We start from the raw sequence: 25,107 nt of genomic DNA, 5'->3' as shown, positions 1-25,107 counted from the left end.
TCCTACCAAAAAAGGCTGGGCATGTGATGATTCTTGTATTGTTAGAAGTGTACACCACGATAAGACAAGCTTCGATGATGCTCTGTGCAAGATTGCATTCATCCTTTTCTCCTAAAGATAGATAAGCATTACTTTATCTGGTGATGTGTAGGCACATAATACTGACTAAATAAAGCAAAATGGGATATGTTCTTTCAAGGTACCACCATCCATGTGAAGCTAGCCTGGAGTACATCGTTAGCTTACTTTGTGTGCACAACGACACATTATAAGGAGTCGAGCCTGATTTCCTATATATACACATTAAGCTGATGACATGACAGATCAACATCTCGCAGTCACACAGGCAATCTAATCAGTCTAACAGGTTAGGATGCGCATGCTAGATCTACTCTTTTATAATAGTTTTGTGAAGATGATTTTGTGTGACAGTTTCGGTTATTTGTTTTGATCAAAGGAAGCAAGCGTAACAAGGATGAGTTCCATGGAGAAGAAGCCGGAGGGAGTGAACATCGGTGCTGGTGACCGTCAAAACCAGAAGACAGAGTGGCCAGAGTTGGTGGGGAAATCGGTGCAGGAGGCCAAGAAGGTGATTCTGCAGGACAAGCCAGAGGCGCAAATCATAGTTTTGCCGATGGGGACAATTGTGACCATTGAATATCGGATCGACCACGTCCGCCTCTTTGTCGATAGACTCGACAACATTGCCCAGGTCCCCAGGGTCGGCTAGCAAGCTTGAGAGCTAGCCTGCTGCTGGCGTGTATGTATTGCAGCTTCACCATCTCTTCTTGGCTATAGCAAGATTGAGATTTATAAATCATATACAATAAGAGTTGCTGCGGAAAACCAGAATGTGGAACTTGAAAAACACGGTTATGAAGTATAACCGTCAAAACCATAAAAGTAGGAGAATCACCGAGTAAATGTAGAGCTGAAGCAAGGGCAAAGGCAAACAAGTAACCATGTTGCTATCCTTCTGCCAGGCCCGACTCCTCCAAAGAAAAAAACAACTACCCAAGAAGTTGGCCTCCAAAACCAGGCACATCCGTCAACCATGAGTATGGTGTGGGCTCTTTGGTGACTATTCCAAGCAGAAAAATTAGAACTGTGGATACCACTATCACCGAAAACACCTTCGACTCAATTATTTCGCTTGGAGAATTCCACATCGCCGCCTCAGTGAGCCCATGAGAAGGTCTGACTTATCTTACCATCGGCATGTCCCCTCAAATCTAGATGAGCAATATCCAACAAAGAAGACAAAACAAACTATTTTGATGATGCTTTCAAGGAGGGCAAGACACCCACAAGCACAGTCAATGGTGGCGTAAACACTTGTTGACTCATAGTTCGGCCCAAAGTGTTGCTTCTTCAGCCCAATGAATCCCGCCGAGGAGGCCTAACACCAACTTGTGCCATATCTCATATCAGAAACACCTGGCGATAGATGATTTGTGACAACGGTCAAAATTACAACACAATTTCATATCTAACAATTATCCATGACAATCACATCTAAATTCTGCACCACTCACTGTCTCGTATATCATTATCTTTCCGTCCATGAAGCTTAGACAATATGCATCGTACTCTACCGCTTCATGATTATGGATCCAGTCATTGTGTCAAATATGAGAGTATTCCGGGGTACATCGTCGATTGTCTCAGAACCAAGCAATTATACAAAACATGACATTGATATATGTTAACGAATTTCACCAACATGGCTATACCCAAGGGCCTAACTACAGACGCGCCTCCCGCAACACTTTTACAATACCGCACACTGGACCTTAGGTGCCGACACATGCCACCAGCTCTCCAGAAACTACACCGTATCATTTCTACATTGTGCCATTTGAAGTCTTCCTTGTACAAAATATTCGACACAACTCTAACAAGCTTCAGCTTGGTGAATATTCTCTACCACCTTGAATTCATCTATGCGTCGAACCTTCATGTACTTTGGTCTTGAGTTACGCCATGAGTACCACTTCTACTCCCAGACTCCATGTGACTTCAACTGCAACTGTAGTTTCTTCTTTTCTTCTTCATGATCAACACTCAAGCAAAATTTATTCTAGTTTGCGCTCCAAACTTTCAGAGCATCTGTTGGACGACGTCACACACCGCCCATAAAGTCATCATATTCGACAACACACATGTATCGTCACGTTGGTAACTTCTTCGTTGGTCTACGTTAAAGTGGACGACTCACATATTGGATGTTACATATAAGAGTTAGCTGAACTCAATATCCTTGCTCTCCTTGACCGCGTGTCTAAAATTTAAACGAATTTCACTGTCACCCTATGTCATGCCAAGTAAAATTCGCACTTCTCTCACCATTTTTCAGATAGTTTCTGGCATGTCCCACCGTTATAGCACTTCACCTACTTCTGTATTTGTCTATGTGCCCTACGAATTTTCGGTAGCTAGGTAGTAGTTGGAAAATAATATAGTAAGTCCATGATTTTCTGGAGACTACAATATAATAAATCCATTGTTTTCTTGGAGAGATGATGCTATTACCATCATATTAATATTTCGATTTTAGAATACCTGAAAACGTTATCCTGCATCGCGTACGTGGAAGTAAGCGTCAAGACCATATCAATTCGCTAGCGACCTATAGGTTGCTTGCTTGACCCAATTTAATGGATGTATCCACGAAGAAGCCATGCATGCAAGTCGTGTGGCACGTACGTGTACCTAGCTACTAGAACCAACCATGGATGGAAAATGAAGTTGCTACTACCTACCAGTAATCTCTCTACTATATATACATCACACGGCCGTTACTGAATATCATCGGCCATTCATCATCACTTTGGAGAAGATCGGGTTCGGTTTAGCTCGTAAGTAATACTATGCCTGCTGCCCGAGTTATTAATCTTCTCATTTTGTTGTTGGTTTTTTCTAAGGTCTTGTTGTTGAATTTTCTTCATTAAGCTAGCATTGTTGCTCGACCGTAACCGGTGCAACGACCATGAGCTCCTCGGGGGCCGCCGTCGGTGAGTGCAAGAAGACGTCTTGGCCGGAGGTGGTCGGCCTGACCATCAAGGAGGCCAAGGAGATCATTCTCAAGGACAAGCCTGAAGCCGACATCGTCGTCGTGCCGGTTGGCTCAGCGGTGACCGAAGACTTCAGGCCCAACCGTGTCCGCATCTTCGTCGGTACCGTCGTCGAGACCCCCCACGTTGGCTAGTTGGGTTGCCCTTGCTTGCGGTGGCCGGCATAGACGATGCTGGCTCATGAATAAATTCATAATGGATGAATAAGAATGTATGGAACTCGTGTATGTTTGATCGGTCAAGAATCTACAGGTTTGTGTGAACTGTCAAGTGTCAAGTTCCATCCATAGACTATTGAGGAAAATTTAGATCTACGCGTATTCCCGTTGTTTTGACTGTATTTTTCAAGCAATCCGAAGTTCGCAAATCACTTTTAATCATCAATTCACGATCAAATATCAATCCCATAAATGAGATTGTGTGAATTACTAGGAACTGAAATGAATTTGAAAAATTTAAATATAAGTAGAGAAGATCATGATTTATATTAAACAACACAATGCAAATAGCCCAAGTAGCAACCACTTCCGCAATGAAAAGTTTCAGCGAAGGAAACTTATCTAGTCAAGATCACATGCATGCATCCAAGGGAGCTGTCAACTGGTAGCAGGGTTTGAATCTGACCTCGGGGGTTGCAAACACAGCTAGTTTAGTTTATGGCGCTCGGAGGCCGCATCCAAGGGGCATCTTTTGAATAGCATACGTCCCAAGATGCACCACATGACATGGGTGCAAACTGTCTATCTAATAATCTACAAACAGCCTATCTAATGCATGCATACACTCCACTGACTAGCTTACTCTCCCCAAAGATCTAGATCACTGCCCACAAGCAACCAACTCCACGCATCGAACAAGCAAGCTAGCTGGCCATGGCAATGCATGTGGTGACTGGTGCCATGGGAAGCCTGCTCCCCAAGCTGGGCCAGTTGCTCATGGAGGAGTACAAGCTGCACAAACGCGTCAAGAATGATGTCGAGTTCCTGCGGAAGGAGCTTGAGAGCATGCACACTGCCCTTATCAAGGTTGGTGAGGTACCGCGGCACCAGCTCGACAAGCAAGTCAAGCTCTGGGCCGATGAAGTTAGAGACCTCTCCTACAACATGGAGGATGTGGTTGACAAGTTCCTCGTACGTGTCGATGGCGTTGATCCTCACGACAACACCGACAGATTCAAGGGGATCATGAGGAAGATGATTGGCTTGTTCAAGAAAGGCAAGAATCACCATCAGATAGCTGACGCTATCAAGGAGATCAAGGAGCAACTCCAGGAGGTGGCCGCTAGGCGTGACAGGAACAAGGTCGAGGGTATTGCCTCTAATCCCATGGAAGCAATACCTATCGATCCTTGTCTTAGAGCTTTGTATGCTGAAGCGACAGAGCTAGTTGGTATCTACGGGAAGAGGGATGAGGACATCATGCGGTTGCTATCCATGGAGGGCGAGGACGATGCCTCTAACAAGAGACTGAAAAAGGTCTCCATCGTTGGATTTGGTGGGTTAGGCAAGACCACTCTTGCCAAAGCAGTATACGAAAATATCAAAGGTGATTTTGATTGTCGGGCATTTGTCCCCGTCGGTCAGAACCCTGACATGAAGAAGGTTTTTAGGGATATCCTCATAGATCTCCGTGTGTCTAACTCAGAGCTTGCGGAATTGGATGAAAGGCAGCTTATCAACAAGCTTCATGAATTTCTCGAGAACAAGAGGTATGTATCGCTTACACGAAAATGGCACTATGATGATATGTTTGTTTCATAGAGTTTTTTACGGTACCTTATACTGCCACTTGGAGAGGAGCAGTAGAAGCCTCATCTGACCGTTGATTTCTAGAGTATTATGGACTTGTTTAGAGGGTAATTAGGTCAATAATTCTAACTTCCCTCTTAATCATAAAGGATGTTATCTCGTTTTTTTAATGAAATTTTTTTGCCGCCACAACTACCTCATTAGAATAAGTAAAGGCTGACAAGATTAATTGTTTAAACACAAATCTCAGTGTAATTATCAAAAGAACATCATAAGTTTCTATTCGGAAAAGCTCTTCGTTTCATCCGAATTTAGGAATAGATAAGGACATGGGGGATTGGAGAAGACGCCGACGTGATGATGGTGCAAGGGGTTAGCAATCCTTGACATGTAAGTGAGTTTGTCGAGCACCTTGCTCTGCTTCTGCAGGTCTTTCCTTGTCTTGCCTGCAGCTACAGAGGTGTCCTTTGCCGCTGCAAACATCTTGCCGGGGTAACCGAGCAAAACTTGGGCAGTCTAGGGTATCCATATCGTCTGTCGTTGTTGTAGGCATAGAGATGGCAGTGATGCTAATCGCTGATAGCGACTCAGCCTAGAGATCCGGTGCGGAAAATACACATCTCAGTGCGGCAAGAATTTTCAGCATAGTGATGATTTTGCCCTTGTCGCTTGGTATACTGCTCATGATTTTGATGCATCTCGTTTGTGCACTGCTCGTTAGTCTAAGCAGTACAAGTGGATCTACAATGTTAGATTAAGGAGAATGGTTGGATCAGGTTCATCGGGGGTACCGTTAAAGAGCTTGTTTCCTATGGTAGTTGTATAATTAATAAGGTGTACAAACATTCTAACGACACGTAGAATTCTGAAGAATGATTATTTTCACTAAGGTCATCCTTTCTGATATATATGTAGTTGACATCTGGCACTTAACTGTAAGCACTATAGATGCTAAATTTCAAGCATGTATAGGTACATGTCTTAGAGTTTACACTATAGTTCAGATAATTTGAACCCTGTATAAGCAATTTCCTTGGGTTTTACTCCTTTGAAACTTAAATCCTTATTCATTTAGCTTGCCTTTTTTAGTAAAATTCATTTTGCTTGTTAACATCAGATTGTTTACTTTGAGGTGCACACTTCTTATTATCTTGTTTCTGAATGTACACTAATAATCAATCCAGACAACTATTGATATGACCCCTCTCTACTTTGTCATGTGCACAAACCTTACACTAATACTCTCAACTAATGTAGGTACCTTGTCATCATTGATGACATATGGGATGCAAAATTGTGGGAAAGAATCAACTTTGCTTTCTCTAACAGGAACAATTTAGGCAGTCGTCTAATAATCACAACCCGCATTTTCAGTGTCTCCAAATCAAGTTGCATGTTGCCTGATGATGCAGTTTATGAAATGAAACCTCTTTCTGATGATGACTCCAGAAGTCTCTTCTATAAAAGAATATTTCCTAGCGAGAGTGGATGTCCAAATGAATTTGAACAAGTGTCTGAAGACATTTTGAAGAAGTGTGGTGGGGTACCACTAGCTATCATTACTATAGCTAGTTCTTTGGCTAGTGGCCAAAAGGTAAAGCCAAAGAGTGAATGGGACATCCTCCTCCAGTCCCTTGGCTCTGGACTAACAAAAGATAACAGTTTAGAGGAGATGCGGAGAATACTCTCTTTCAGCTATTATGATCTACCCGATCATCTGAAAACTTGTTTGTTGTACCTATGTATATATCCAGAAGATAGCATGATTGATAGAGATAGACTTATATGGAAGTGGGTGGCCGAAGGATTTATCCACCAGGGAAATCAAGGGACTAGCTTGTTTTTGCTCGGATTAAATTACTTCAACCAACTTATTAATAGAAGTATGATCCAGCCAATATATGATGGTCTAGGCGAGGTATCTGCTTGTCGTGTTCATGATATGGTTCTGGACCTTATCTGCAACTTGTCACATGAAGCAAAATTTGTCAATGTATTGAATGGCACACGAGATAGCATGTCTTCTCAGAGCAATGTTCGTCGTTTGTCCCTTCAAGATGGAAGTAAAGATCACCAAGGCAGACCTCTCAGGAATTTCACGGGTATATCACGAGTGAGGTCAATTACTATCTTCCCACCTGCTATTAATATCATGCCAGCCCTGTCAAGGCTTGAAGTTTTACGTGTACTTGATCTATATCACTGTAATCTTGGGAAAAATAGCAGCCTGCAGCATAGGCTTAGGGATGTTGGACATCTGATTCACCTAAGGTACCTAGGCCTAGCAGGTACTAAAATTAGTGAACTCCCGGCTGAGATTGGAAACCTACAGTTTCTAGAGGTGTTGGATCTTGAAGACAATTCTGAACTACGTAACTTGTCGTCGACTATTTGTAAGTTGAGAAGATTAATCTGCCTACATGTTCATAGGGATGAGGTGGCTCCGGGTGTGTTGCAGAATCTCACATCCATTGAAGTGTTGAGGAGGCTCGTTGTGTCTCTGAATACTGTTGCACAAGAGCTTGGCAACCTAGTAAGGCTGAGGGAGCTTCTAGTTTGCTTCATCAATGTTGGTTTGGATTTGTATGAAGGTTTTGTGAAGTCTGTGTGCAACCTACATCACATCGAAAGTCTTCGTATCTACAGTGTAAGAGCATCTTCAGAACTCATGGATCTCTTGGGAGAACGATGGGTTCCTCCTGGACATCTCCGCAGATTTGAGGCACACATGCCTAGCCAACTTTCGGCACTACGAGGGTGGATAATGAGAGACCCCTTGCATCTCTCGAACCTCTCCGATTTAGTCCTCACGTCAGTAAAGGAAGTGCAACAAGAGGACATGGAAATAATTGGGGGCTTGTTGTCCCTTCGAGGTCTCCAGATAAAGAGCACCCAGCAAACGCAACGGCTGCTAGTCATCCGTGCAGATGTGTTCCGTTGTATGATATGCTTTGACTTGGATTGTGGATCAGGAGCGCAAATAGTGTTTGAACCAGGAGCTTTGCCGAGGACGGAAGGACTTAGGTTCAGCCTCGGCGTGCGGGTGACGAAAGAGGATGGTAACCATGGCTTCGACTTGGGCCTGCAGGGGAACCTGCTCTCCCTTCGGACGTTTGTGTGGGTTCAAATCTATTGTGGTGGAGCGAGGGTGGGGGAGGCAAAGGAAGCGGATGCTGTGGTGAGGCACACACTCAGGTCCCATCCCAACCATCCCGGGATTATATCCCTTATGTTTAATATGATCCCGAATATAGCAGAAGGTACTCACCAGTCACCCCGCACCCTACTAATTAATTACTCGTGCACTTATGTATGTGCTTTTTCTCAATGACGAACTGACCTTATTGCTTTCTGCATGTATTTTGATGTCTGAATCTCCCAAGATGCTCATGATGACGATTTGTGTGAGCACGAGGAGAAGAAGGAGTGTGATTTTTTGTAGGTCCATCTGCATGGTACCCTCTATCCTCACCGTCCCTCATGGTCTCTGCTCGATAGGGATGTGAGCGATGCGTCGGAGGGATCACTGCTTAATACACTGGCGGATACCTAAACAGAACCGAGATTCCTATTAATTGTATCTTCCTAGCACCTAGTCTGACATCTATGCTGTGGAATATCAGCATCTCATCTATTCGTCGGAGCGCCACTCAAGGATTGACGGCTTCTCGGACCCACGATGGTGTCAGACGATGCAACAAACATCTCTCGTATTCACTGTATTTTCCTATAAATAATTTCTGTGACCACGACAGCATCTCGAATGCACGAAAGGAAATACATTTGGAATCTTTTTCTTATTGTCAGATAGGTGTGCATCAAAAGGTTCTTTGGTCAAGCCATCGTGATTTTTCTGTTCAATTCGTGTATTGTCCTTCGGGTTCATTTTCAAAGCTGTGGTGTATAGAACGGATTTTTTTTGTTCTACTAGTTAGATGCCCGTGCTACGTTATTAGTAAAACATTATTTTCTTAAGTTATAATCAAGAGACTTGTACATCGCAACGAGAGATTTTTTTTTTTTTACTTTACTCAACATTGATCAAAGCCACCTTATATTATAGATAGGTCCACAACTCAATATATGGTTTCGAGCTGATAACCCCTTGCTCCAAGCCAAACACTTTCTTCTCCATTTTCACCTTACAAGAAGACCTCGTGTTCTTCTTACTCGGGTTTCTCAATGCTTGCTCCTTCCTATATTGAGGGGCATAGAGCATCTAGTAAATAGAGAATCCATCTACACTCATTTAACAATTATCACGATTTGACCAACTTTATCTGTATCTGTGATAACGAAACAACGAAACTGCTCCTCTCCTTCCCCCCTCCCGTGTCGCCCCGCTTGCGACAGGGAGGGCGACCACACCGCCGCCGCCAGAGGCCTTCTCCACCCCGCTCCTCCCCCCTCGCCGCCACCATAGGGTGTGGCCAGGCAAAGCCTGGCCGGCGACGGCGGCGGCGGGGCGTTCTCGGCTCCTTGCGCGGTGGCCCCGATGCGGGACGGGGAGGCCACGGCGGGATGCGGCGCTAGCGACGGGCGCAGCGGCGCGGCGGCTCTTCGGCGCAGTCTCGGCGGCGGCGAAGCGTGGACTGTGTGCCGGGCGGCGCGGTGGTGGGGAGGCATGGCCGTGGAGGCGGCTTCTCTCGGCTTCGATCTGGATCGGGCGGGGGAGTTGCCTGGCGGGCGGTGTGGGCTGGAGCCGGGGCGGCCCCGACGCGGTGGTGCGGAGCGGCGCGCTCGGCCATGACGGCCCGCTGTGGAGGCGGGCGGCAATGGCTTGGCGGAGCTAGATGCGGGCGCGTGCGATGGCGTGCATGGCGGATCTGGCGCCCTCGGTGGCGCGGCCGTGTTCGGTGGTGGTGCATGGGGCTCGGGAGTGTGGCGGCATAGGGGAGGTAATGTGCTGCCGGCGCGGCAAGGGGAGGAGCTGGGGCGCAGCGGCAGCGTCGAGCTGGCGCAGGAGGATGCGGCGACCGCAGGAGGCGCCACGGGCTTGGTGCAGGCGCGGGGTCTGGCGGACCGCTTGCGCGCGCGGATGTGGCGCGGTCTGTTGGGGCCGTGGCGGCGGCGGGCATGGGCAACTTCGATGGTGGTCGCGTTTGGAGGGCTTACTGACGTCAATGTAGGATGATGTGTGGTTTAGGTGGTGTGGAGCTTGGTGAAAACCATGTCTTGGCCTCGTGCCGTGACCAGCGATGGCGACGGCTGTGGCCATCGTTGACCTTCTTGGAGGCATCGTTGCTTGTTCTCTCACCCCTCGTGCGCGGATCTGGCCATTTCGGTCTCTCCGGGGGGAAACCTTGATCTGCGATCGGATGATGATGACGCATTGGTGTCGTATTCCCTCTTGAGGGCTTCGTTTTGGGAGCTTGGCGTCGGTGAGCTGGACCGGTGGACGGCGGTTGGTGGCGGGTGCGGCTTCCAGACTTCTGTGGCAACGATGAGGGTGGGAGCGATGTCGGCAACGCGGCAATGGTTGCGGTAGTCGGCTCTTCTTCGGCGTGTCTATGGTTTTGCCTCGCTTTGTTTGTTGCTGTGGAGTCGAAGCTGCGGCGGAGGGGCCTGTGGTATACGATGACTGGCTGCAGATAGCCCGTTCGGCGATCCTTCGTGGTGCCAGCCGTGCCTGGTTTTGTCCTACAAAGTTCTCCGTCAGAGTCGGAGCTGCGTTGTTTGGCTGTAGGTCGACGTGTCGTCGATAAGGGTGGGCTTTGACCTGAGTGTGTCAGTCTATGGAAGTGGGCTAGACCCTTGTTGTATCGGTTTTTGCCCAGTTTTCCGTGATTAACTGGGCAATTCTCTTCTGCTTATTTAATAGATGAGGCAATCTTTGCCTCCGTTTCAAAAAAAAAAACCAGCTTTATCTGTGAGTCCAAGTCAATAAATGTCTCCAGCTCCTCTTTGTCAACGGAAAATGTGTCAGAAAAAATGATGTTGTGGCATTCCCAATCACTTTGCACAATTTAAAATAAAACAAGTACCTTAGACAAACTCCAAAGCACGGCAGCAAACAGACGGTCTCTTTGTCCGGTTAGCGTCCGTTTGCGCCGAATATACGGATGTCCATGTTTGGCTTTTGCCTGAGGCCCCTACGCAGCCGACTCATCCGAAAAGGTGACCGGCCGCGGCCGCGTGCACGCTCGAACCTACGGGCCCGCCGTGTCCAACGGGGCTGCTTCAGCAGCGCCCGATGCCATCATGGTTGAGGCCGTTAGTCGATGATGCGCCTTGCCACGCCCACGCGCACTCGCCTGCCCTTGCCCACGCGCTCGCCAGATCCAGGTCGCCTCATACTCTCAGGGTCACAGATCTTGCACTACCTTAATAAAGCTTTGTCCTGACAGCCAAACCTATGCCGACGACCCTCATCAACATACCACGACCTATACCGACGGCTGCCGGGATACCTTCAGGGTAGAAACATCATCGGCGTATATCAAGATATGCCTACAATGCGCGTTGACATAGGGTCACCGTTGACATAGAAGTGGGCCCGGGTGCCCGGTGGTAGATGGCGCGTTGACACCGTCAAATATATGCCAACGAGACTGATGGTGGCCGTCGCCATGGGCTAATAGCTCATGTGCGACGTATTTTGTGGAAATTGGAAGGAGTGAGACATTGTTCGAGCGAATGGTTGTGGTACGACATATTTGAGCACCTAAATAGCCCAGGCAAAACATGGCCCTTAAACTAAACTTATGCCTTCATTTGCTATTAGGGGATGGACCCACCACTTATCCACGTAAGCACGGGACCCACCACTTGTCCATTTAAGTGCGGGACCCACCTCTTCGCATCTAGAAGAGACGAGCGTCTGTGCCCGTCCGCCCGCCGCCGCCCATTGCTTCCCCTTTCCCCAATCTTTCTCTTCTCCGACGACCTAGCGTAGATGTCTACCTCCTACGCCACACATTCAAAATGGCAACAATATGGTCTAATGCCTCTCACAAGGTGTCCTGACTGCCTACGCCGAGAGCCTCTTAAACGTTGAGTCTGTAAGACTGATGACAATGGAAACCTTGGGCACGAATTTGTGAAATGCTTGAGCAAAACAATGACAGAAAGGGCTGCCATTTTCTCTGATTTCTCCATATTTCATTTTTTTTCTCTTCGAATTTGGGATTTAGAGTTCATGTTGTTGTTTTTAGATCCTCAAAAAGTGTACCCATTCTGAGTGGATAGATGATTATAATGAAAGAATTCAATTTAAGGGCTACATTGATTCGAGCGGGGCCGCAATCTGGGAGCTCAATTTGGGCGAGGAGCCGCCGATTGTTGTGGAGAATTTGGGGAGTTCGGAGAAACGGGCGTGCAAAGTCCTGCCGATGGTGAGGTATGCACGCAATGTTGAACTGCACGCGGAGTCTGAACTGAATGAGGAGCTGAGGAAGATCAGGAAACATCTAATGCAGATGATCGATTTGCAGAAGCAAGCAAATATCATGGCAGGGGGTTCTATTGTTGTATCATTGCTCTGTTTTTCTTTTACTTGTTATTCAACCATCATTACAATGGGCATTTAGTCCTGTTAGGGCAGAGGACGCGATTGTTACCTCTTGAGCTTGCGTTGGTTTTCCCTTAAAGAGGAAAGGTTGATGCAGCGAAGTAGATAAGTATTTTCCTCAGTTTGTTGAGAACCAAGATATCAATCCACTAGGAGAAACAAGGGAGGCCCCAATAGTAGTACCTACACAAACAATCAAACACTTGCACCCAACACTATAAAGATGTTATGGCGTCCGCAAGACTATTAGTTTCATTGAGATAGACCCTCCTAAAGTACGTAGCGTACTAGCACAAGTAAAGAAATCATTGAGATAGACCCTCCTAAAGAGTAGTAGTTGTAAAAAAGGGAGAAAACATAAACTGCAAATAATTAACCCCTGTAGCACATCCATCCACACAATTGGAAAAGAAAAGTACACAACTCGCCTAGTTTTTTCGTATCCACACAAGAACAAGTACAATACCAGGTTTATAGATTGTTCACATGGCAAAAAAAATATGTGAACGAGAGATATATGTAAAAAGTAAGTAGAATGGACTTTCATGAAAGACCCTACCTCCACGAAGCTCCTGGGCAAATACGGTAAATAAAAAGAAAGAGAAAGAGAGAAGAAGAAAACAATATACGGATTTAATAGCCGAACATACTTGCTTGATTATAGTAGTAGATAATTATAGATGATATGGCAATATTATATGACTGATAGTTAGTTGTGTTTTGAACGAAAGTGACATTTAGACGGGCTATAGGCCCCATGTCATACCAGTGTTGTAGGCGAAACTCATGGATTTGCGAGAACGCTATAATTAATTACGACGTAATCCTCCGTCTTAGAATATAAAAGCGTTGCACAAAAAATGGGACGGTAGTACTCCCTCCGTTCTAAAATATAAGACCTTTTAGAGATTTTATTAAAAGACTACATATCATTAAAAGACTACATACGAAGCAAAATGAGTGAATCTATACTCTAAAATATGTCGATGTATATCCGTATGTAGTTCATAGTGCAATCTCTAAAATGTCTTATATTTAAAAACGGAGGGAGTAGTTGACACCAAAATGGGAGCAAACTGCAAATAATTAACCGTGGAGCACATCCATTCACACAATTGGAAAAGAAAATTACATGGATCCATAAGTAACATGCTGGTTGTCAGCGCGCACTAATTCATCCTTTATTGAAATTATTACTTGGCCATCAGCAGACGTGATGCCTGCCGCGAGCAAAGGTAGCTAGCTAGCCGATGTGAGGAGTGGTCGCGACAGTGTCAACGAGGATGCGGACACGGTTGCTCCTCCAGTCTGCGGAAACCACGGAGTCGGTAGGGTGGACTTCGATGTCCACTTCAGGCATGTCCTTGAGGATGACCTCCCTGGCGTCCTCGATGGACTTCCCCACTAACTCCGGCCATGACGACTTCTTCTCCTCACCGGCGGGTGCTTTTGGGTCAGCGCAGCTCATCCTCGATTCCTTGAGCTGCAAAACAATTGATTGAAATAGTTCAGTTCAAAGACTACAGATTGTTGTTGCCAACCGACAACCCTAGCTACCTCTCCTTCTCAACTCACTCGCTCGAACAAGAAAGAAGGAAGGAGATGAACACAGTGGACACAAGTTTATCCGGCCGGCGCACGAACGCCGCCATGGACGCACGAACGCCCGAATCTTTTTTCTCTTTGCATTGTCTACATGGTGCTCAACTCAGTGCATTACAGTCATCCCGCGGTCTACAGAATTTATACCCGGGCTGGCGCACAACGCACAGCCCACCCCGTCCGCAGGATCCGCATGCCCCGCCGCGCGCGCCCACGACGCGCGCGCCACGGCCGATCCCAACGGGTCGCCTACCTAGCCAGCTAACTTTCTCACCGAAATGTACGCGCCCATGCGCGCTCGTCCGACGACCCAGCCAAGCCAACAAACTAGCTAACTAATCAGGGCATGCAGTAGCAGAATCACACACCCATGCACACAGATCACACACACGAGCACATACTCATGGGTGGCTTATTCCTAACACAGATCACAATAACATTTAAATTACGGTTCAGACTACAAATCACAGTGACGCTAATGCTAGCCATCTTGCTCTAGGGACTCATGTACATAAATCATATGGGACTGGGAACTTAAGACTACTCACCAGCTAAATGGGATCGAGCTTACCCTGAACTTGACTGATACGAGTATTTGCATAACCCATTGCTTGTATGCCTATTTATAGGGTGCTCCCACATGTATGCTGAGTTGCTGACAGGGCAGGAGTGAAGATAAGATGCTCTCACACACATGCAGGCGTGGAGCACGAGCATTTGTTTCGTTGCGCTAACTTGGCGCATATACAGAGAAGATGCTCTCTCACATGCATGCATGTAGCGTGCGTGGTACACGACGCGGTGGCTGCTAAATTGGCCGCATCTTGATTTCGTTAGGCTCGTTGTAATGGGTAGTATCATATACTAATATCATTCATATGATACTAGCATATGACACCACATCCGTAATACATAGTATCATATGTTACTATCATAGTGTAGTTCATTTATTGCCATACAAGACACATAGTAGCACATCATTTAATACGATACGGTATGATGATATGATACTCAACCCTCTCTTTCTTCATTTAATTCTATGCCACCTCATAAAAAATGCCTAGTTGACATGTATGATACTACCTATGATACTACCATTATACGGACAGCCTTATGGATAACACGTATGCTGAAGAAGATGACAACGTACCGCATGATTCACGGGCTGATCGATCGTGTAGATCATGTGAGAACGGGCTTCATTGATGAAAAGGTCAAGACATGAGTATCTGACTCATGCGGGCCTGAGCTAATCTTACATTTTCAAGAAGTTATCCCAATTCTCTTAACATGTAAGATATCCACCTTAACATCCCACAAAACAATGCATTTAAATTTTCTCTCCCACTAAATCATGTAAAATCTGCCACATAGACGCTTTTAACATGCATAGTGTTCACCTCAATGTTTCACTTAGTCATGCAAAGTCTGTCACATAAGTGCTCTCAATATGCAAAATCTGTCACATAAGCGAGTTATGCATTTATCTTATAAATTACAATTAATTTTGCATTATCTTATGCATGTAACCATAGCACACCATATATTCATGTTAGTCATCCTTCACATTTTTGTTCGAAATAACATTTTTAATTGTAATACAAAAGTTTTTATTCTATTTTTAGACATTTTCTTTTATTGAGTTGTAAGTTTATACTTCCCTTTCATTAGAGTTAACAACTACTTACGCATCTTTTCAGAAAGTTACTGCACCAACGCGCGGGGAGAGAGTCATCCTCACTACTCATGTCCAAATTTCACTCAATGAAGAAGACACCCGGTCCAACGAATTTTAAATTCACATTATGTTACTTATGTTTCAAAACTATTTTACAACAATAAATTAATAAAATAAAATAATTTTTTTTATGTTTATATTAATGCTCATATATTTAATTGCAATATTCACGTTCCATATAACCAAGTATCATCTAAACATATTGCCATCAATTCCTACAGCAACCCGCGGGAAATTGTCTAGTTCCAATTATGGTCGCTCCTTCTCTTTCCCCTGTTTTGTTTGTTCAGTGACAACTCCTTCTGCAGTTTATCCCTTGTATTTGTAACAGTGAGCCTCAGCGTGGATATCGGTTTGGCTTTCTTCGTACAACGACATGAAGGGCTGAGTATCTTTCTTGGTGGCCGGAACATGGCCAATTCATGCTCCAGGGTGAGCAATTCAAGCCAATGCGAGGGGTCCTCTCCGGATCTGGAGAAGCGGTCCTTTACGGTTTCCACCTTCTTGGGTAGATGTGGACGCGGTTCATCGTTGCTGGGCTTTGGCGTCGTCAGTTGCTCCTCCCTGTTTGCTCTATTGGGACAAGTCTACTTGGAGGACTCCGTCAACTACAAGCTAGTGTTTATTTAGATTCCTTATATAGGGCTTGTAGTCTTTGCTGTAAGCTGCATCGGCAACACCGTGTATCTGCTGTTTTTCTCTTCTGTTCCTTGTTGGTTGTATTGGTGACCTTGTGTAATTCCTGACCGGTTGATGACTTTGTTAATTCAAAGCAGGGCTCTTCTTGAGCCTTCGTTCCAAAAAAAAGTACTACTTGATAATATGAAGCACAAATTATAAATAACTGGTCAAGTACATTGATCCACAGGTAGCATGCTGGTGGTCAGCATCTATTTATTGATCCATGCTTATTGGAAGTACTTATTCATCAGCATCCACAATGCATCCATGTTGCCTTTGCTTGCAAAGCTAGCTAGCCAATGTGGGGAATGGACGCGACAGTGTCGACGAAGATGCGGACACGGTTGGTCCTGAAGTCGAGGGTCACCGGCGAGCCGGCTGGGAGGACGACGATGTCCGCTTCAGGCATGTCCTTAAGGATGATCTCCTTGGCCTCCTCGATGGACTTTCCCACTACCTCCGGCCATGACGTCTTCTTCTCCTCTCCGGCGGGGGCTTTTGGGGCGGCGCAGCTCATCCTCGATTCCGCGAGCTGCAAAACAATTGATCGAAATAGTTCAGTTCAGAGACTCCAGATCACAATAACAGTTGAACCATAGGTCAGACTACTTAAGACTACAAATCTTTATGTACAAAAAGCATATGTGACTAGGAACTTAATACTACTCACCAGCTAAATGGGATCGAGCTTACCCTGAACTTGACTGATATGAGTATTTGCATAACCCATTGCTTGTATGCCTATTTATAGGGAAGATCTATCACGAGAGAAGATGAAGATAGGATGCTCCCACATGTATGCTGACAGGAAGGAGAGATGATAAGATGCTCTCACACATGCAGGCGTGGAGCACGAGTAATTGTTTCGTTGCGCTAACTGGCCGCATATGCAGAGAAGATGCATGCATGCATGCAGCGTGCGTGGTACACGAGGCGGTGGCTGCTAAATTGGCCGCATCTTGATTTCGTTCTGGATAACACGTATGCTGAAGAAGACGACAACGTACCGCATGATTCACGGGTTGATCGACGTGTAGATCATGCGAGTACGGCGTTTCATATATATTTTTTAATCGGGCTAATCCCCTTTTCAGGAGTAGTATTTATATTTATTATATTTACTAATTAAATGCATCATACGAGTCTTCACGTTAATCCGCATCATTAAGATTAATTAAACTATCAGATCTTAAATATACGGTTAGGATTAAACAATAAACAACTTTGATAGGACGTGACAACAAATTGTATGTGCAAAGAAAACATACATGCAAAGTGGAATGGAAAAATAAACGCAAAAGAGATGTTTGCTACTAGGACATTCACTTCATATACTTACGTCTAAGATGTCTCGCAGAATAAAATAGTCCTCAATGCCCACGCAGCCACGCTGTAATTGAGGCCAATACAAAATCGACTTTCCTTCTCCCGTTCATTATAAACACAAGGGAAAAAAATATGCAGAGAGGAAAAGCCTCCTATCTCCACTCTAGAAAAAGAGTCCGTGCCCAAAATCCAACAAATACACATACCAAGTGCATGTTCCCCAGAAAAATAAAGACACGTACAGTTGTTTTCTTAAAAGATGCATACAAATAAATGTTCCCGAAAAAAGGCAAGCGTTTCTTTAAATCGTGGTTGTCATGTCCTAACTTGAGTGTGCACTCGCCGCCAATCCTGTAGCCATGTTCGTCTCGCCTTCGCGTTTTTTAAAGATATTGATCCAATGGCTACGTTTGTATATCCATGAGCGTTTCCCGTCGAGTTGTTTCTATCGACTGATTCCATCACCAAAGACCCAAGCCCCACGTATGAATCTTCTTTCGGTATGATTCAATCACCAACTCAAGTGCCAACTCCTTCCTACTCCCGACTACCCCAAGAATCACCCGACCACCAGCCTTTGTATTCATCTAATAATATTTTATTTTGTAGATTAGGGGGCTTAGTTTGTTTGTAGATTTTGCAGAGGTAACCATCATGTACGTTAAAGTTCCACTGAACATGCAATCGATCTAAAAAAGGCCACGGTTCAGTCCGGTGTCTGACTATCAATTTGTTCTGCAATCTTTTAAACTCTTCATATTTAAGTTTCGGCCGCCCTACAAGCTGCAATACAATATCTTTTTTTATGTCAATTAGTATATTGATCACATGATTTAAACAGATCGGTCACCGGCAATCATCGTGCAGGCATCCAACTATTTTAGTTAAGCAACGTGTAATTAGAATTCATGCCTAATTAAGCCTTAACTATTTTATTATTGACCCATGGGCCAGGACCACATATTATTAGTACCAAGGAGATACCATCACGGAAAAATATTATATTTCTAAAAAAGTAAACCTTAAGACATACATTATTTATATTTTAGTTTTACATAATTTTCACTTAAATATAATTTTTTTAAACATGTAGTATTAGTGTGCTTTGAATGCTCGCCCGTGCAGGTAGCACGGGTTGCTGACTAGTACTCCCTCCGTCCCAAAATTATTGTCTTAGATTTGTTTAGATATGAATGTATCTAGTCAAGTTTTAGTAATTAGATACATCTATTTCTAAACAAAGTTAAGACAAGAATTTTGGGACGAAGGGAGTATTATATAATGCATTGTGGAGTTAGAGGGTGCTTGGATACGTCTTAGTCCCCTGACTAAAAGTAGTGGGACTAAAACTTGCTAGCCTCGCCCATGCTTGGATTTAAATACTAAAAAAACTAAAATCAAGTTAATGAACATTTATTATCCTCAAAATCCTCCAATCCAGAACTCGTCTGTGTTAAAGAAGAGGAATTAAATGAGGAGAGAGAGGACTAATCCACATTTTAGTAGGGGTACCCCTGACTAAAAAAATATAGTCTCAAGACTAGTTTTAGCCCCTCTTTAGTCAGGGGTGCTTGGAACTTTAGCCTCTTAAAGAGACTATTTTTAGTTAGACTAAAATAAGTTTTTTGGATCCAAGCACCCTCTTAGTATCATATACTGCTAGTGTGAGAGGTAAGATACATTGCATTCAGTGATTGTTTCTAAACCAATTAGTACCTAGGAGGACACATTAAGAGGCAGTGCATTCGGAATGCCCTCATAAATAAGTAGTGAGATAGGCTACAAGGTCTATAGTGGGTCACCTTTGGGGGTGTCTATATATTTGATGGTTTGGACTATTAGAAATAAACTTGCCATTCTGCAGATCCATATTTCATTAGCCACCGACGCAATCTTCAAATTGCGAACTTTTTGGTCTTGAGCAAGAGGCAAGATACGGAGGTGATATGTGTATTGTTTTAGGAATTTCATAGCAATGAATGTGTATCTAGTGACAGTATATATCTGGTGGTCACCATGTACTTATTCATCCATTGTTGAAATTATTACATCGCCTTCAGCATACGACACGCACACAACACGTACACGACACGCCTGCCAAATGGACTTCGCTCCTAGCGAGCAAATCTAGCTAGCCGATGTGAGGAGTGGTCGCGACAGTGTCGACCAGGACGCGGACACGGTTGCTCCTCCAGTCTGCGGCCACCACGGAGTTGGCGGGGAGGACTTTGATGTCCGCTTCAGGCATATCCTTGAGGATGACCTCCCTGGCGTCCTCGATGGACTTCCCCACTAACTCCGGCCATGACGACTTCTTCTCCTCACCGGCGGGGCATCTGGTGGTGGCGGCATCCAGCGAGCTCATCTTCGTCCGTGCGCGCTGCTGTAAAACAGTTGACCGGCATAGTTAGCTCACTCCTTCCTCTAGCTAATAAGGGAAATGGATAAAACCAACGCTAATGCTAGCCGTCGAGAGAGATCTGCGGACTAGTTACCAGCTAAATGGACCTTGATGGAGCTTATTCTGAACTTGACTGATAGGAGTACTTGCACAACGTACTGCATCGTCTATGCCTATTTGTAGGTGAGAGATCTATCACAAGAGACAAGACGAAGATAGGATGCTCTCACGTGTATTGGACAAGCAGGAGAGAAGATAAGAAGTTCTCACGTGCAGGCCTGAACCACGAGTAATTGTTTTCGTGATGATGACTAGCCGTCTACGCAGCGAAGATGCTCAAGCACATGCATGCCCTAGTAAAAAAATGACCTTACGTTTGGATCATTAGTTCCGATTTGATTTTGGCCTGGAATTAATGTAATCATTAGTCCCGGTTCCAATGGTTAGGAGCGGATGGGGACACGAATATATTTAGTCCCGGTTCATTTTGAACCAATAGTCCCGGTTTGTGATATAAATCGGGACTAAAGGTATAGTGGGAGGCTAGCAGCACGCTGGGACCCTCACAAACCCATTTAGTTCCGGTTTGTATAACAAACCGGGATTAGAGGTACCATTTAGTCCAGATTTGTATAACTAACCGGGACTAAAGATGTTCCTATATAAGCCCTTCGTTCACACCAAGCCTATTTCTCTATTTTCTCCATTCCCCTCTCCGTTCATCCCCTTGCCTCGAGCTCATCATCCATTTTTCTACCAAGATTTGTCAAGATTTGAGGCACACCATCTCTCCAAATGTTCACAAAGGTTAGCAACTTTGTCCTTTCATCTCTCATTGCTAGATTAGCTCGTGCAATGCTCTAGAGTGATTTGTGGGTTTTAGTTTGGGAGTAATACTGTGGGATTTTATTTGATTTATATGCAATATGAGCTCAAATTAACTTCTTAGTTTGCATACTGGGAGGACTTTGATGTCCGCTTCAGGCATGTCCTTGAGGATGACCTTCCTGGCGTCCTCGATGGACTTCCCCACTAACTCCGCCCAGGACGACTTCTTCTCCTCACCGGCGGGGCATCTGGTGGTGGCGGCATCCAGCGAGCTCATCTTCGTCCGTGCGCGCTGTAAAACAGTTGACCGGCATAGTTAGCTCACTCCTTCCTCTAGCTAATGTCAGGTTTAAACTTAAGATCAGTAGCCATGGTGGGATCATCATCATCGCCATGGAGTAGAGGTTTTCGTTTTCAACATAAAACCCTGGACTGAAGCTCTGCGAAGTGTTCGGTTCAGGGAGTAGTGTAGGTTTAGGCAAAACCCTCACTGATTTCCAGCTGGCCTAGTCATGGGATGGCGCGACGGAATAGGAGAGCTGATGGAGTCGTCGAGGGCCACTTCATGCGCGCATGATTCGAGTCGTGGGATGGCACGAGTCGCGAGGATCGCCGCCGTGAAGATGGCATCGGCCGTTGGTGACATTTTTTTCTTTCTCTGTCGCTGTAACAGAACTCTGAATAAAGAGAGCTAAACCCGAAAAGCTGCAAGTTAGTTGCGCAGCACAAAACTCTCTCTCTCGTGTGTGGGTTTCTCTTCTTCTCGGTCGCCGGTGAACACCGGCGAGCCTCTAGCTGAAGGGGTCTCGCCCGACAATTGGTATTGGAGCCTCGTGCTCGACGACCTGTGGGGGATGACGGGACCTAGCAGTCCGGCGAAGAAGAGCGGCGAGATCAGCGGGTCGACGGGAGGCGCGATGGTTGTGCACCAGTGCGTGGTGCGCGACACCGGAGGCGAGTGGCCTATGCTCACGCGCACACACTACTCCGACTGGGCCCTCCTGACGCAGGTCATGCCGGAGGCGCGACAGCTCTGGGTCGCCGTCAATGACGGGACGCCAGAGCGAGACACTGACCGCACGGCAATGGAGTGCCTGCTGCGGTCGGTTCCCCCTACGATGGTGTCCACACTCGCCGCGAAGGACACGACGAAGGATGCGTGGGACACGATCAAGACGATGCGGCTCGGTGTGAGCCGTGTTCGGGAAGCCAAGGCAACAGCCCTCCGCCGACAATTCGAGGCGATCAAGTTCAGCGATGGTGAAAGCATCGATGACTTTGGTATGCGCCTCTCCTCCCTGGTCACACAACTTGAGCTGCTCGGTGACAAGATCGGCGAGCCCGCAGTCGTCCGCAAGTTCCTCTCGGTCGTGCCCAAAGCCTACTCCCCGATGGCGTGCGCGATCGAGACACTTGTGGACCTGAATACACTCCCTCTCGAAGAGCTGATCGGGCGGCTCAAGGCGGCGGAGGAAAGATATGAGCTCGACACCGTGCCCGGAGCGGGAGACAACAGCGGCAGGCTGCTCCTCACGGAGGAGGAGTGGTTTGCGCGCATGAAGCAGCGGGAAGGAGATAGATCCTCGAACAGCAACGGACGGGGGCGCGGCCGTGGGCGTGGACGCGGTGGACAAATCCAAGGACATATGCCCCTACTGCAAGCAAGTAGGGCACTGGGCACGAGAATGCAAATCCAAGCCCAAAGGGGAGGCGCATCTCGTGCAGGCGGGCGCTGACGATGAGGAACCAGGGCTGCTGATGGCCCAAGTATGTGACCTGTTCGACAACAACCCCGACAGGACTCTGGCTACACCCGTCCACCTCGTCGAAGATACCATCCAGGCCAACCTCGGACACGAGGGGAACGGCGGCAGTGGAGTGTGGTATCTGGACTCCGCGGCGTCCAACCACATGACGGGAGATCGCTCCGTCTTCGCCGAGATCGACACCACCGTTACCGAGACCGACAAGCTGGGAGACGGATCCACGGTTAACATCTGCGACCGGGGGACGATCCTCCTCACCTGCAAGACCGGCGAGGACCGCGCGATTATGGGGGTGTACTTCATACCCAGCCTGCGCTCCCACATCATCAGCCTGGGCCAGCTCGATGAGAGTGGATGCCAGGTGCTGATCCAGGACGGGGTGCTCCGTGTTCGTGATCGTCAGCGACGTCTACTCGCGAAGGTACATCGAGCACCAAATCGCATGTACACCATCGCCCTGCAAGTCAGTCAGCCCGTGTGCCTCGCGGCGGCAAGCGCGGAGGACGCGGGATGGACGTGGCACGCGCGGTTCGGGCACCTGAACTTCGACGCCCTATGCAAGCTAGCGCGGGAGGGAGTGGTGCATGGGCTGCCACTAGTCGACCAGGCGGATCGACTCTGTGACGCATGCCTGGCGGGAAAGCAGCGGCGCACCTCTTTCAGCAGGTAGGCACAATATCGGGCAAAGGAGCGCCTCGAGCTGGTGCGCGGCGACCTCTATGGTCCGATCACGCCTGCAACGCCGGGCGGGAAGAAGTACTTCCTCCTCCTGGTGGACGACGCCACGCGTTTCATGTGGGTCGTGCTACTACCGTCCAAGGACGAGGCGCCTGCGGCAATCAAGCGAGTACAAGCCGGCGCAGAATCAGAGTCCGACCGGAAGCTGAAGGTAATGCGAACAGATCGCGGCGGGGAATTCACCTCTGGTTCGTTCACAGCTTACTGCGCCGAGCTGGGTGTGGAAAGGCACCTCACAGCGCCGTATTCACCTCAACAGAATGGGGTGGTGGAGCGGCGAAATGGAACAATGGTGGGCATGGCTCGCAGCCTGCTGAAGGCCAAGCGCATTGCAGGAGAGTTCTGGGGAGAAGCGATCACGACGGCCGTATTCCTGCTGAACCGACCACCGACAAAGAGCGTCGAAGGTATGACACCGTTCGAGGCATGGCATGGGCGCAAGACGAATGTGGGATACCTTCGCACGTTTGGCTGTGTCGTCCATGTCAAGGACACGAGCCCAGGACTAAAGAAGTTGGATGATCGCAGCAAGAAGATGATCTTCGTCGGGTATGAGCAAGGGACGAAGGGCTACAGGGCATATGATCCTGTCACAAAGCGGGTGCACATCACCCGCGATGCAGTGTTCGATGAGAACGCGCACTGGGACTGGAATTCTGAAGAAGCTGTGGTGAACACCTTCAGTGGTAGCAACACATTCACAATCGAACAGCTTGTGAGTGGTGCTACAGTCCAGGCAAGCGGCGGAGCGGAGTCATAAGCAGAGCCTGCTACGCCGGGCTCTGGGGCGTCCGTACCTCCGCCAAGTACTTCTCTCGGTGGCCTCGCCACACCAGCACCCCTAGACGCGCGCGTGGAGTTCGCGACACCACCGTCTGATGCAGCAAAGGATCTAGACGCCGACGACGATCCAGGACGGAAGCACCGGTTTCGCACACTGGAGGACGTGCTGAAAGCCGGGCCAGCTACAGAGCCTGACGAAGAACTTCACCTCCTGGCGATGGAGGAGCCTGGATCATTCTCAGAAGCAGAGCAGGAGGCGGCCTGGCGACATGCCATGCTCGAAGAAATGACAGCTATCGAAGAAAACCAGACATGGCGCCTGACGGTCCTTCCTCCGGGACACCGTGCGATCGGGCTCAAGTGGGTGTTCAAGCTGAAGAAGGACGCCCAAGGAAGGGTTCTCAAGCACAAGGCCCAGCTAGTTGCAAAAGGATATGTGCAGCAGCACGGGATCGACTACGATGAAGTGTTCGCACCAGTTGCTCGACTTGAATCAGTTCGGTTGCTCCTGGCGCTCGCAGCAAGCTCGGGATGGGCTGTGCACCACATGGACGTCAAGTCATCTTTCCTCAATGGTGAGCTCAAGGAGGAAGTCTACGTGCAGCAGCCTGATGACCCACAAGTATAGGGGATCAATCGTAGTCCTTTCGATAAGTAAGAGTGTCGAACCCAACGAGGAGTAGAAGGCTCTGATAAACGGATTTCAGCAAGGTAATAACTGCAAGCACTGAAAGTAGCGGTAACAAGTGATTGTGTAGTGAGGTGAAACGTAGCAAGCAAAAAGTAACAAGTAACAAGTAGTAGCAACGGTGCAGCAAGAGGCCCAATCCCTTTTGTAGCAAGGGACAAGCCTGAACAAAGTCTTATATGAGGAAAAACGCTCCCGAAGACACACGGGAATTTCTGTCATGC

The 25,107-nt window shown here is 47.0% G+C and overlaps 3 protein-coding genes and 1 long non-coding RNA gene across 6 annotated transcripts; 3 read left to right on the top strand and 1 right to left on the bottom strand.

Moving 5' to 3' along the window:
• The first annotated feature begins 213 nt into the window (after positions 1-213).
• On the top strand, positions 214-846 carry LOC123404305. The gene is made up of 2 exons (XR_006611726.1): positions 214-367; positions 458-846. It is a non-coding gene; the product is annotated as an uncharacterized LOC123404305 (long non-coding RNA).
• A 2,143-nt stretch (positions 847-2,989) lies between these two features.
• LOC123404295 (subtilisin-chymotrypsin inhibitor-2A-like) lies at positions 2,990-3,208 on the top strand. The gene has a single exon (XM_045098223.1). The coding sequence runs from the start codon at positions 2,990-2,992 to the stop codon at positions 3,206-3,208; it is 219 nt and encodes a 72-aa protein (XP_044954158.1).
• A 744-nt stretch (positions 3,209-3,952) lies between these two features.
• On the top strand, positions 3,953-8,264 carry LOC123395198 (disease resistance protein RGA5-like). Its single transcript, XM_045090144.1, has 3 exons — positions 3,953-4,782; positions 6,080-8,082; positions 8,206-8,264. The coding sequence occupies exons 1-3, from the start codon at positions 3,953-3,955 to the stop codon at positions 8,262-8,264; spliced, it is 2,892 nt and encodes a 963-aa protein (XP_044946079.1).
• A 5,151-nt stretch (positions 8,265-13,415) lies between these two features.
• On the bottom strand, positions 13,416-17,128 carry LOC123440009 (subtilisin-chymotrypsin inhibitor-2A-like). 3 transcript variants are annotated; one of them, XM_045116634.1, is made up of 2 exons: positions 17,047-17,091; positions 13,416-13,815 (listed from the first exon to the last, which is right to left on the bottom strand). In XM_045116634.1, exons 1-2 carry the CDS (start codon positions 17,074-17,076, stop codon positions 13,576-13,578), a joined length of 270 nt encoding a protein of 89 aa, XP_044972569.1. In that variant the 5' UTR covers positions 17,077-17,091; the 3' UTR covers positions 13,416-13,575. The 3 variants fall into 3 exon arrangements, with proteins under 3 accessions (XP_044972569.1, XP_044972692.1, XP_044972627.1); XM_045116757.1 differs by lacking the exon at positions 13,416-13,815 and adding an exon at positions 16,491-16,885 and having other exon boundaries at positions 17,024-17,128; XM_045116692.1 differs by lacking the exon at positions 13,416-13,815 and adding an exon at positions 16,491-16,885.
• Positions 17,129-25,107: the final 7,979 nt, after the last annotated feature.

This window comes from Hordeum vulgare, chromosome 1H, assembly GCF_904849725.1.
Source record: "Hordeum vulgare subsp. vulgare chromosome 1H, MorexV3_pseudomolecules_assembly, whole genome shotgun sequence".
Classification (NCBI taxonomy): domain Eukaryota; kingdom Viridiplantae; phylum Streptophyta; class Magnoliopsida; order Poales; family Poaceae; genus Hordeum; species Hordeum vulgare.
This window is presented reverse-complemented; position numbering and strand designations above follow the sequence as displayed.

What these genes read in the sequence shown, in the direction of transcription:
- LOC123404295 (XM_045098223.1), top strand. Translation starts at nt 2,990, where the DNA reads ATGAGCTCCTCGGGGGCCGCCGTCGGTGAGTGCAAGAAGACGTCTTGG.
- LOC123395198 (XM_045090144.1), top strand. Translation starts at nt 3,953, where the DNA reads ATGCATGTGGTGACTGGTGCCATGGGAAGCCTGCTCCCCAAGCTGGGC. An exon ending in GAATTTCTCGAGAACAAGAG is followed by an intron (nt 4,783 to 6,079) that starts GTATGTATCGCT and finishes CAACTAATGTAG; the next exon opens with GTACCTTGTCATCATTGATG. An exon ending in GATCCCGAATATAGCAGAAG is followed by an intron (nt 8,083 to 8,205) that starts GTACTCACCAGT and finishes GAATCTCCCAAG; the next exon opens with ATGCTCATGATGACGATTTG.
- LOC123440009 (XM_045116634.1), bottom strand. Translation starts at nt 17,076, where the DNA reads ATGCAAATACTCATATCAGTCAAGTTCAGG. An exon ending in TCATATCAGTCAAGTTCAGG is followed by an intron (nt 13,816 to 17,046) that starts GTAAGCTCGATC and finishes ATTGTTTTGCAG; the next exon opens with CTCAAGGAATCGAGGATGAG.